The 12369-nt window shown below is 38.3% G+C and overlaps 1 protein-coding gene across 2 annotated transcripts in view; it reads left to right on the top strand.

The window, feature by feature from the left end:
- Nucleotides 1–12369, top strand: part of TANC1 (tetratricopeptide repeat, ankyrin repeat and coiled-coil containing 1) — a 265490-nt gene that overhangs the window by 108893 nt on the left and 144228 nt on the right. For both annotated transcript variants that reach the window (XM_027866155.1, XM_027866156.1), the window contains one exon: nt 8436–8636. In XM_027866155.1, coding sequence (XP_027721956.1) covers nt 8436–8636 — 201 coding nt within the window. The remainder of the gene's footprint in view (nt 1–8435; nt 8637–12369) is intronic.

Raw genomic sequence — 12369 nt, 5'->3', positions numbered from 1 at the left:
GTTATTAACTTGACTGAGTTGTGTTAGGATGGCAAATACTCAGTGGATAAAAACATATAGGAATTTATTTTTTTGCAGGGAGAGAGGCAGTTGGGGTTCAGTGATTTGCCTAGGATCACACAGCTAGTAAGTTTCTAAGGCCAAATTTGAACTCCAGTCCTCCTGACTCCAGGTGCCCTATTTGCTGTAATACCTAATTTCCCCTGTACAGGAATTTAAGAATTATATGCAGAATTTTATAAGGAGGGTCAGTGGTCACATTGCTTTAGGAGGGGTGGTAGGTAGGACATCAGAAAAGTTTTTTTTTTTTCAGGTGATGGCTAAACTGTAGTATAGATTCACATTCAGCATAGCATAAGCACTATAATTATTCATGAATTAAAGGAAAAAGATGAAATGAGAATAGAGTGTTTTATGGCTTAAAAATCCCCCCACTCCCAGACTCACTTTTGTTATGGCAGCACGTGATGGGAGGAAAAGATGATTAATGGTGATTGTAGCTGGGTGGCTTTCAAGTTCAGTGTTCTAGGGGTGTTGCAGAACCAATTAATAGAGCACTGAAAATCAAATTAAAATAGATTTGGGGAAGGGACTTCTTTTAAAAACAATCTGACAGATTGTATGTGGACTTCCACAGGCATTCTGAGACATGTGTAGATATCTTTTAAACCTTTCTTTTCTTTTTGAAAAATAAGTAGTGGCCACCCTTCAGGGTTGTTTTTGGGGGAATTCAGGGAGAGTTACTCTTCTTTATTAAAAAAAAAAGTTGACCGAATCTTAGAACTAAAAAGTAACCCTAGAGCTTATCCAGTTCAACCTCATTTGGATCATAGGGAAGTGAGGTGGTTTAGTGGAACGAATGAGCATCAGCTTTGGAATGAGAGAACCTGGATTTAAATGTTGCCATGCCAAGGGATGCTAAGTATCTGTATGGTATCAAAGAGGTCGCTACACTGGGCCTTGGTTGACTCATATTTAAAATGAAGGCATTGGGCTGCATGGCTTCTAAGCTCCTTTTCATCTCTAAATTTATGATTCTGTGATCTAAAGCTGAAAGGAGACCTTTGAAGTCTCTGGGCAGCTAGTTAGTGTCCATTTTAAGAGGAAATGCCAATCTGTTTGACCAAAATCTACTCTTTCTCTAATATGTTAAGTCATTTTTCAGTTGTGTCTGACTCTTCATGACCCCGTTTAGGCTTTTCTTGGCAGAGATACTGGAGTGGTTTGCCATTTCCTTGTCTAGCTCATTTTACAGATGAGAAAACCGAGGCAAACAGGGGGAAGTGACTTGCCCAGGGTCATACAGCTAGTAAGTGTCTGAGGCCAGAGTTGAATTCAGGAAGAAGAGTCTTCCTGGCTCTAGGCTCCTCATGCTATCCACTGAACATCTAGCTTCCCATGGAGTTTCTAAGGGGCATCAGTAAATATCAGTTTCAGTTTTCAGAGAGTTATTTTCTTTTATCTCTAGGAGGCAGCAGGGTGGTGCTTGGGAGGTGAGGTGGAGGAGTGAGATGTGGGGAAGGTTTAAGTTACATAGAGAACTTGGGTTCTGTGACCTTGAGTATGATGAAATGAGGCATTTGGATGAGGTGGGTGGGCCTTTTAAGTCCTTTTCCAGATTTATTATTCTGTAGTTAAAAATGGATTCTTTTTTTCAATGTTCAAAAGCAAATGAATAAGCTCTCTCCTCTTGAACTAGGATTTGTCTGTGGTCGGGTAACTAAAATATTGGGTGGAGAAAAAGGTAATTAAGGAAAATATCAATCTGTTTAAAAACATATATGTGACATATCAAGGTTTTGAAATGCCCTTCTTATACTTTTTGGGGGGTTTCAGCACTTAGTACAGGGTGTCCCAAAAGTCCAAGCTTAAAACTGTACTAAGATCTTTGGGACATCTTGTTTGGTGAGTGCCTGGTTCACAATAGGTACTTAATGAATGCTTGTTGCTTGATCACTGTGTTCGATGTGTTCTTTGTCACAGATGTGGTTTAATTGGGATTAATTTCATTGACTTTCCCTGTGATTAGTGACTTAGAAAATTCCCATATAGGATTTTTAAAAATGCCTTCATTTTGTGGCTGTTTTTCTTCTAGATTGGCCTTCATTTCAATTTTTTTTTTGGTATTTCAAAGTTGCTATTAGGTCTCATCTTTGGGGAAACTCCAAAATGAAATGATCTCTACTTAGAGTGAGCTTCCCTTCCATTGGGAGAGACAGCAAGGTATATATAAAATATATGCTTATGTAACAAATATGTAAAATATGTCTTTATATATATATTTATAAAATATATTATAAAATAAATATATGTATATATACACACTATGAAAACAAAGTTAGTAAATAGGAATATATACAAAGTAATTAAATACAAGGTAGTTTGCGAAGGGAGAATACTAGTAATTGAGGGAGAGTTAATCAACAAAGGCTACTTAGAAGATGGTACTTGGGCTGAGTCTTAAGGGATGAGATATAGGACTAGAGCTTCAATGGGTAAGGAGGGAGTGAATTCCAGGCTTGAGGAATGGCCGGTGTCAAGCCAGGAGATGGAATGTCATGTATGAGGATCAGTGAGCAGACCAGTTAGGTTGAATGGAGATGTATTCTCATATCTCTTCTTTAGAGCCAAACTTCACACATAACTTTACAGTTTCCATGATTTATTTTAAAGGTCTTTCCATTTACATTGTTGTATTTTCCTGGTTCTGCTTGCTTCACCTGCATCTTAAGTCTTCCCATGGGACTGTGTATTCATTGTTTCTTATAGGGCAGTAATATTCTATTTTGTTGATGTACCACTATTTAGCCATTTTTCTAATTGGTGAGCCTGTGATACACTTATGACTTCTATAATACTGCATTGACTGTTAGGTGGTGCAGTGGATAGATTGTCAGGCCTGGAGTCAGAAGGACCCAAGTTCAAATTTGACCCCAGCTTACTAGTTGTGTGACCCAGAGCAGGTCACTTAAGTCACTGTTTTCCTCAGTTTCCTCATCTATAAAATGATCTGGAGAAGGAAATGGCAAACCACTGCAGTGTCTTTGCCAAGAAAACCCCAAATGGGGTTGAGAAGAGTCAGACATGACTAATTGACCAAACAACAAATCAGCAACAACAATGCATTCTATTTCTTCTTCTCCAAAGTTAGTTTTTTGCATTTATGCAGATCTTTCCTGAAGAAATTATTCTCTCTGTCTTTCTTAAATTGATGTCTTGTCTATTAAATCAACCTTCTGCTATATAAATCCTTTTTTACAATCTGTCTAGAGAAGGAGATTTTTAAATTGGCTTCCTGGATAGCACATTTGTCCTTTTCTTCTTTTACTTTTCAGAATTGTGTTATCTTTTGCAGGGAATCTGGGCTATCTGGAGTTTATTTTTATATGTGGTATAGAGACCTGTATAATCACTCAGGTCGTCCTTGTTATTGAGCCAGATTTATGTTTTTAAAACAGATACAGAATGTATTTTTGTTGCCATAGGAGTTACCTGTGCACAAAGCAGGAAGATGCCTTAATCATTGACTAATTATTAATGTTTTCTCTATTTCAAGCGACAAAGGCTGCCATAATAGACACAAGAGTTTCTATTGCAACAGTAGGCTAGAAAATAGATTGTGTGTTTTCATCACTAAATTCAGGTGGGAAATAAAGTAGGTCATGCTTGGAAGAAAAGTACATCTACCCAGTGTTATTTTCAAAAAAAGCTACAGTGATATAGGTTGTAATAAAACTTCTTTAAAGCCTCTTTAAACATCTACTAGTGAATATTAAATCAGCCAGTGAGTTTTGGGGTGTTGTGTTGCCCAGAATAAGCATTTTGTTCCATTTTGTGTAGATGCTAGTGAGTGTTTTCCAATTCTTAGTTACTGGCGTCATTGTAGTGTGTTTGGACTGATTTTGACCTTACCCCTTTGCCCTTTTGCTTTTAAAGTAGCAGGCCAAGGAAAGACTGTCTCTGGTTTCTAAGCCTGCTGAATCACCAGGCTACTTCACGGCCTCATGTTCAGAAACAAAGACTCTTCCCACCCCCCTTTTTTTTTCCTTCACTTCCAAGAAAACAGAGGCTGAAAGGCAGAAGTGTTTGTGTTCTCTGCAAAAAGCAAAGCAAAACAAAGCAAAATCTCTTTACATGGAACAGGTTTGAGGCTTTTGATGCTATAGTGTGTATGTAAAGAAAAAAAATAACTTAAACAAAAAAAGACTCCACCAAAAATCCCTACTGCTAAAACCTCCATTTTATTGCAGACTGTATCAGATCGAAAGTGCCACAGAACAGCTGCTGCAAAGGCCGAAGGTCTTAATGGTTACAGCTTGCATTGGAAACTCAATCCTGCCAGATTTTCAGTTAATGAAAATATTTATTTCAAGCAAAGTAAATAAAGTTTACGGACAGAATTTTTAATTAGGAGTGAAACTAAAATTCCCCATTTCATCTTCCTAACCCTAATTTTTGTCTGGGTCATGCTATGGAAGAATATTACAACGGATGTTTTAAGAAAACAAACTCCCTTTCTAGTAATTTTCCTTGTTTTATATGTCAGATGACATCATTGGAGTTTAATCTCTCCTAGCCCCCATATCATGGTATTTTTTTTTTTTGTTCTGGAAGTTAACTGATCTTTTGGGGGCTTTGTCCAGTCTGCAGAAGTATCCCTTTGTGAATAGGGAGAGGAAGAAATTTAAGTCACAGAGAGGTTATGTTCTGTTTTAAGCACCCAGACCTCCTGACTCTTACTCAGGCTAGTGTTCTGGCTACTCTACAAAGTAATGAGAGAATTTTTGCAAAGTGTGTGAAAAATTAGCTTTATATGCACCACATTCTTATGTGCTTCCTGGTGCCCCACACCTGTTTTGTGCAATGTCTCCAGTAATGGAAGACTTGAATCCCAGGCTTTGACAGATAAAATGAGGCTAGGGGATAACTGTGGTCTCTGGGTACACTGATAATTGAGTTTGCTCTTTTTTTGATACCCAAAAGTTGGATGGCATTGATTTCTAACTTCACATCACTGTGAGGTGAAACAAACAAAAATCCTCCACTAGATGTACTTTCAAACCTCACTCCCTTGGAACCCACTATAACACTTATGCAATTGAGTCTCATTTCCTTGCTTAAAAATGACTGAACTGTGGACAAAGGAAAGAGGGGAATGGATAGAACTTTGTGTTTTTTAAACTGGTCTCAGGGAATGGCTTTTCAAGTCTGAGGCTTAAGGTGTTGGAGCAAAACAAGTTATTTCTAATGTCTTCACCACCTCTGACAGTTGGTGCACAGTGGGCTAATATACAAATGATAGGGGAGGGTGATGGTGAAGATGGGAAGGGCAGGCAAAGAGATCCCTATTTATTCCCAAATATTGCATTGTGTATTGTATAGTATATTATTAAGCATTTTCATGATGTTGGTTATTTGGGTTAACTTCTAATAATAGGGATTTTTTTGTGATCTTTTAGTTCTGGAAAGATGCTGATTAATGGTATTTGGTCATTTAGATGTATGGTGTTTGGTCATTTAGATGTGTAATTTAGATGTATGGTGTTTGGTCATTTAGATGTGTAATTTGTGGTTCCCAATTCTTAGTTAAAACCTTTACAAAACAAGGGCTCCTACTGGAGACCAAATGCAGTTTTTTTGTATTTTTTTTTTCTATTGGCTTTTTTTTTTTATATTTGTTATGGAACCCAACGGTTTTTCAGGACCTGCATGACTGTTTTGAGTGGGCTAATGAAATAATAGAGGGAGCCTGCTCCCAGACTGGGCTCTGTTTCCATGGCACAGTGTCTTCTCCCAATCCACTATCTAGTTTGATCTCTCACCCTTGCTGGGCACACACTGATTTTTTTCATTGTATAGTTAGCTGTCATGCTGTGGGTCCCCCCCACCCCCCATTTGTTTGTTTCTTTATTCAAAAGCCCTTCTGTGGAGTGGGTTACCCTCCTACACCAAACTCCCTAGGATGCAGTTAGGCAGTTTGGAGCTTGTCATTCTGGGTTCATCCTCTCTGAGCCTTTTCTGCAGGGCTGTGTTGCTAGTGTGTTTCCCTCCTGACCAGTAGACTTCCTTTCATTTTCCATGGCAATGACAGAAAGGAATAGTAAGAATAATTGAAGTTTGGAAATAAGTATCAGCTTCTCATGAAATCGGTCGTTTCAGCTTCCTTCCCCCAGACCTTTATTAAGATAAACAGATTTGTCTGCCTAAATCCCTCTGTGCAGCTCTTAAAGGCACAGTGCCCATGCACATGCAAGGGCTGAAAAATCAACAGTTATGTGATTATGTCTTTGTGGGCGCCCCTTTTACCAGTGCATGTTGTAATCCTTCTTTCAGTGTTTTTGAGAGTTATTGCAGCTATTCAGCCACCCCGGTGATGAGCCCTTCCAAACTTAAACTGGATCTCAGACAATAAGCAAATCCCCAGTCGTCTTTATTGTCATTCAAAGTTGCTTGGAGCAGACTTTTGGACTGCTGGAAGCTTTAGAGAGCCCAGGGCTAGCTCTCTAACACAGTGGGCTATTGGTTGAAAACCTAAAAGGAAATAGAATTCCTTAAGTTAGATCTTAAAAGATGATTTTTAATAATTAGGATGGTGTTTTGCCTTTCTTCCTTGCCTGCATCAGGTAACAATGATTATTAACAGGGAAATGCCCCCACCCCCAAAATTCAAAGAGAACAAAGGAACAAGCATTTATTAAGTGCCTCCTGTGTGCCAAACCCTGGGTAAATGCTTAATATAAAAAAAGGACAGAAAAGCAAAAGCTTTCCTTCATCTAAATGCTTGAAATTTCCAAGGATATCATTGCCATGTCCATATTTTTTAAGGTTCTGCCCATATACCTTATGTTTCATTAGGGGAAGAATCACAGAATGTGAGAGATGCAAGGAACCTCAGCAATCATCGTCATGGCCCAGTAGAAATAACACTGGATTTGGATTCCAGAGAACTCGGTTGAAATCCCAGCTCACCAATTATTACTTGTGTGACCAAGGGAAGGTCATTTCACCACTCTGGGCCCCCTCTTTAAATAAGGGAATTGGATTGATGATTTCTGACCTGCCTTCCAAGTCTGATTTTATGATCCTGCAAACTTTTATTCATTCATTTGTTTATTGATGCAGATGAACAAACTGGCCCAGAGGGGTTAAATGTCCTGACTTATTGTTACCGGATTAGTGGAAAAGGAAAGGAATAGAACATAGGTCTTCTAACTTCAGTTTACTAGCTCTTTTCCCTGAATCATGCTGCCCTTCCCAATTATGTTTGTATTCAGTAATTCAGCTAAGTGTCAGCTACATTAGATAATAAATTAGATAATAATATTTAGATATATTAGATAATACATGTATATATTAGATAATATAGATAATAATAATTAGATAATAAAATGAATTAGAATATTTGTCCAGTAGCAGCAGACAATAGTTATACACCTGCTATGTGAAGAGCACTATGGCCAAGTGCCAAGGGACCAGATAATATAAGGTCCCTGTCCTCAAGGACCTTGTAAAGTAGTAGTCTAAGCAAATAGGACCATGGTACAAGAAGGCTGGACGTGGAGAATTGGGAGATTTGGGTTCAGACCCTGATTCTACCTCTTCTGATTCAACTATAGGCAGGCAAGTTACTTAGCTTCTATTTCCTCATTTGTAAAATTATTGTAGTACCTACTTCATAAGCTTATCGTCAGACCCAAATGAGCTAATGTAGATAAGATATGTTGCAGATTTCCAAGCATTGTATAAATGCCAGTGTTGATGTCACCACCACCAATCACCAACATTGTTGGCACCTCTTTTTTCAAAGCTAGTTTGGTATTGGCTTAGCTCTAAGCGTGTGTATGTATACCTGCTGGGTGGAATGTTAAAGAGAAAGAGGGAGAAGAGTCTGTTCCAGCTAAAAACAGCTCTGAGTGGTGATAAGGAGAGTGAAACTAATAAGTCCAGCCTAACCTTGTTGTACCGGATGGTCAAATAGCTTTAGAACTGACGTTGAAGTTTGAATTCTTTTGGGGAAAGAAACAAACAAACTTTCTTTTGAAGATTTAATAAGAAACAAACCTCTTGAGAAAGTCCCACATCAAACCTGAGGTTACAGTAGTATCTCTGGGAATTTTATGGACTTCACCTCTCCTTAGATCTGAACCTTTCCATTTCTGTCCTGTGACGTAGATGAAACTAGACCAGCCTTGGGAAGTTGGGATGAGGTACAGGTCGTTGAGACATTCAGTGCATGACATTTGCTTTATAATGAGGTCTTCACTTGTCTCTTGACAGCCGAAATTAGAGGGGCACCAGGCTTGATTAAGAGCCATATATGTTTTATGTGGTCTTTAGTGTAATTAAATTCTAAGTGTAGGTTTTATGAAGGTAATTTGTACATGTTTCGATTTGTAATGGATGGCCTAAGACATCTTTTCTTTTACTTCCAACAGGTGACTTTTGTGCTGAGAACGCACCTCAAATTATCAGCGAATCTGGCCACAGAACAGATTTTTCCATTAGTAATATTTCGGGAGGAGAAGACCCATGCAGGACAAACTTCACAAAAGGAGTTTCCATGTCTTTGCCTTCATCTCCCTTGCTGCCTCGTCAGTCTTATTTGGTGCAGTCAAGATCAAACAAAAAATCTCCAGGTAAAAAACTAACAGTACCAATTGTGAAGAAACAGTAGTATTCCATTTAATTTTTTAAAGCAAAAAAAAAGTGTGTGGTTTTCATAAATATATAGAGACAGTAAACAAAACTGTTAACATAATAAGAATACTAACATTAAAGAAAAGGACATGTTTGGAAATGAAATTCATCCCCTTCCATAGATTATTTCTTTTAATTTAAGCATTCATCTTTTTTGAGTATCCAGAGTTTAGTTTCTAGAAGTGGGTTTTTTTTTTTAAATGTTTGTGTTTTGCATAGTACCAGTAATAATATTTGGTTTCTTGATCCTGAACTAAGGACTGTTATGGCTTAAGCTCATTTGTAGTAATTTTCTAAAACGTGCAGATTTAGCCAAATAAAATTTGTGGACATTTAGTTTATTACTAGTGAGCATTTTTTGGCTATTTGAAATGTTGAATGAGGTGACCTGATAAGTCAGGTGAGTTTCTTGACTTCTAGGTTTCTCCATGTTTCCTTTTAGTCGGGACAGGTAGCTAAGGTGATTTTGTGTGCACTGGGGTCATTTGCTTGAATGTCAGGTAGTGTTTTCCAAAATGCTGATGCCTAACATTGTTCATCCATCTCCTGCTTGCCCCTCCTTCTTTCCTACCCCTCCCAAAAACACCCTGTGCCTCGTTAGACACCTGCTCGAAAGCGGGATGAGTTTATGCCCTGTTTGTCATTTGCAAGTACAAAGATGCTTCTAGATTATATGAAATTATATTTGGGATCTTTGAAATGTGACTATACTGAGCTTGTGAAATTGATGTTTCTATTCTTGTACTCTTTTGGCTTCCTAATCACTTGCATTTAAATTTGAATAGTCATTATTTAATGCCCATTAGCTTTAAAGCATCGAGTGGATATAAAGACACATGTTATAATTGAACGCTGAGAATATGTTAGGAATTGTGAGACCTAGTTAACTTCAAGGGAACATCTGAAATCTCTTTCTTTTGTCTCTGTCTTTCATTCCACAGCCCCCCTCCTACCCTGCTAGGGTATCCTACAGGGCTCCTCCCTCCCTTTCACCCTTATTTCATATTCATCTTCCAGGCAAACTGCACTACTAGCTGTTCCCTGAACTCTGCTGTCCATTTCTTATCTTTGGGCATGGGAACAGGCCATCTCTTCTGCCAGGAATGCATGCCTGACTTCTCTTTCTTTGGCTCTCAGCATCCTTGCCTTACTTAAAGAGGCAGTCTAGTGGTGAAATTAGATAAAAAGCTGGGCCTGGAGTCAAGAAGACCTGAGGTCAAATTCACTCTCAGATGCTGAGTAACTGTTTGATTCCAGGCAAGTTAGTTCCCCTGTCTACCTCAGTTTCCTCAACTGTAAAATGAGTATTAATAGTAGCGTGGTTAATCTTCAGGGTTAATTCTCACAGAGTTGAGAAGCTTTAAATGAGGTAATCTGTATATAGCACTTGGCACAGTGCCTGACAGAGAGTGGGTGCTTAATACTTTTTCCTTGCTTTCTTCCTCATTTCAGGGTTCAACTCCTTTGCCCATCTCCTTGGTGAAGCCTTCCCTGATCCCCCCTCTTCTTCCTCAGTTTACCTTAACACATTTATTTGTGTACATATTGTGATTTTCATCCTATTCCATGGAGAACTTAGGATTCTTGAGAGCTGGAACTGTTTGATTTTGGTCTTTATATTCCCAAGTGCCCAGCTCAATGCCTTGCACATAGTAGGCACTTAATAAATATTAGTTTGGATTACCATATTGCATTTCATCATATAGGAATTCTCTTGTAGAAAATGTTTTTTAAATTGTGCCATTCCCTCTAGTTTCGAAATCTCTTTTGGTATGGAGATTTTTATTGCAAAGATAGCGGTTGTAAAATTATTTGACCTGTTTGTCAGTGTTTAGCTAGTATTTAGGGAAATGATTTATTATCTGGGGGCTTAGAACCACTTTGATATGGGTTGCAAAAGTAATTCTTAAACCAATTCTGGATCCTCATGTGATATGGAGCTATTTCTTGGACAATTCTCTCTGTTATCCATTGCTATCAGATAAATTGCTGCTGATTATTAGAGCCCTGTAGCAAGTATTAGAGGTATGTTTGTTTTGGGGGGGTAGTTACTATTATGCTAGCACATAGGTGGCAACTGGCCAAGATGATCAAAAAGAAGTAGAATAGGGAGCTTGGTCAGCCCAGAGAGGTCTGACAAGTGCTATATGTGAAGCAAATCAGGCCAACAGAGATCCCATGTCTTTTGTTCCTGACTTTATTTATGCATTCTTGGACAAATTGCTACTCTATTTCTGTTCCTCCTTGTTTTAAGAAAATACACCCTATCAGGTTCAAATTAAGTTCCTTTGAATGCTGTATTAATGTAGGACAGTGGTTGTTCCACTGTATCCATCCTTATGCTGCTTCTTTTTTTTGCAGATGAATAATTTATGTGAAGTAGGGAGTGGCACTTCTAAGAGGGAATGGAATTTTAGAGTTGGAGGGACTTTCACAGTCATTAATCTAACCCATTCCTAAAAAGTATCCCACCTGAGAGCATTGGGTTTGGAGCCATAAGGTCTGGGTCTGTCACTACCTGCCTGACTTTAATCTCTTCACTTAACCATTCTGTCCTCACTTTCCTCATCTGTAAACTGAAGGGATTGGATTAGATGACCTTGAGGTCCCTTCCAGCTGGGAAAGCATGAAACCCATGAGACCTTTACTTCACCACCTCCAATGAGTGGAAACCTACTACTTCCTGAAAAAGCCAACTCTACTTTTGGATGGCCCTAACTGCTCTGAAGTTTTTCCTCATATCAAGACTAAATATGCCTCTTTGTATCTTCTACCCATTATCCCTTGTTTGCTGAAGCAGAACATGTATAATTGCCCTTCTAAATGACAAGTCTCAAATAACTATTACGGCTCTCCTAAGTCTTATCTTCTCCAGACTAAACATCCTCAGTTTTTTCCAACTTCTCCTTTTGTGATATGGGCTTATGTCACTTCATCATCCTGATTTCCCTCTCTGAATGTTATTGTTATGTATGTTATTCCCTCTCCAGCTTGTTATTGTTATTCTAAAATGTGATACCCAGTGCTGAACACAATATCCCAGATAAATTCGGACCCAGAGCAGAATACAGCAGATGATGCCCCCTAATTCTGGATATCATGCCTTTCATAATGCAGCTGACATTCGTAATTGTTTTCTTGGCTATCATATTACCCTGTCGACTCATTGAGCTCTTAGGCCACTAAGACACCAAGATCTTTTTCGAATGAACTACCTCTTTTATTGTACTTGTTGAATTGAGTCCAAGTATAAGGTTCTATTTTTATTCCTGTTGAATTTCATCTAATGTAATTTGACTCAATGTTTCAACCTGTCAAGATATTTTTGAATCCTGCCTTTGTGATCCAGTGTGTGTTACCTCTTCCTTCCAGCTCTGTGTGAACTGTAAATTTGATAAAATATGTTCCTTATGCCTTTGTCGAAGTCAGTCATAAAAATGTTAAAATAGGTCTAGGCCATTGAGTCAATAAACATTTATTAAGCACCTATAGTGTGCCAGGCACTGTGCTAAACACTGGGAGACAACATGCAGAAAACTGTGTGCTAACATAGATAATATAAATTAGAAATAATTGACAGTACATATTGCCGTGATAAATCAAATAATTGACAGGATAATTCAGAAATAATTGGCTTGAAGGCACAAAAGTTAAGAAGGGTTGGGAAATGCC

This window comes from Vombatus ursinus, unplaced genomic scaffold, assembly GCF_900497805.2.
Source record: "Vombatus ursinus unplaced genomic scaffold, bare-nosed wombat genome assembly UNPS02014779.1, whole genome shotgun sequence".
NCBI classification, from domain to species: Eukaryota; Metazoa; Chordata; class Mammalia; order Diprotodontia; family Vombatidae; genus Vombatus; species Vombatus ursinus.
This window is presented reverse-complemented; position numbering and strand designations above follow the sequence as displayed.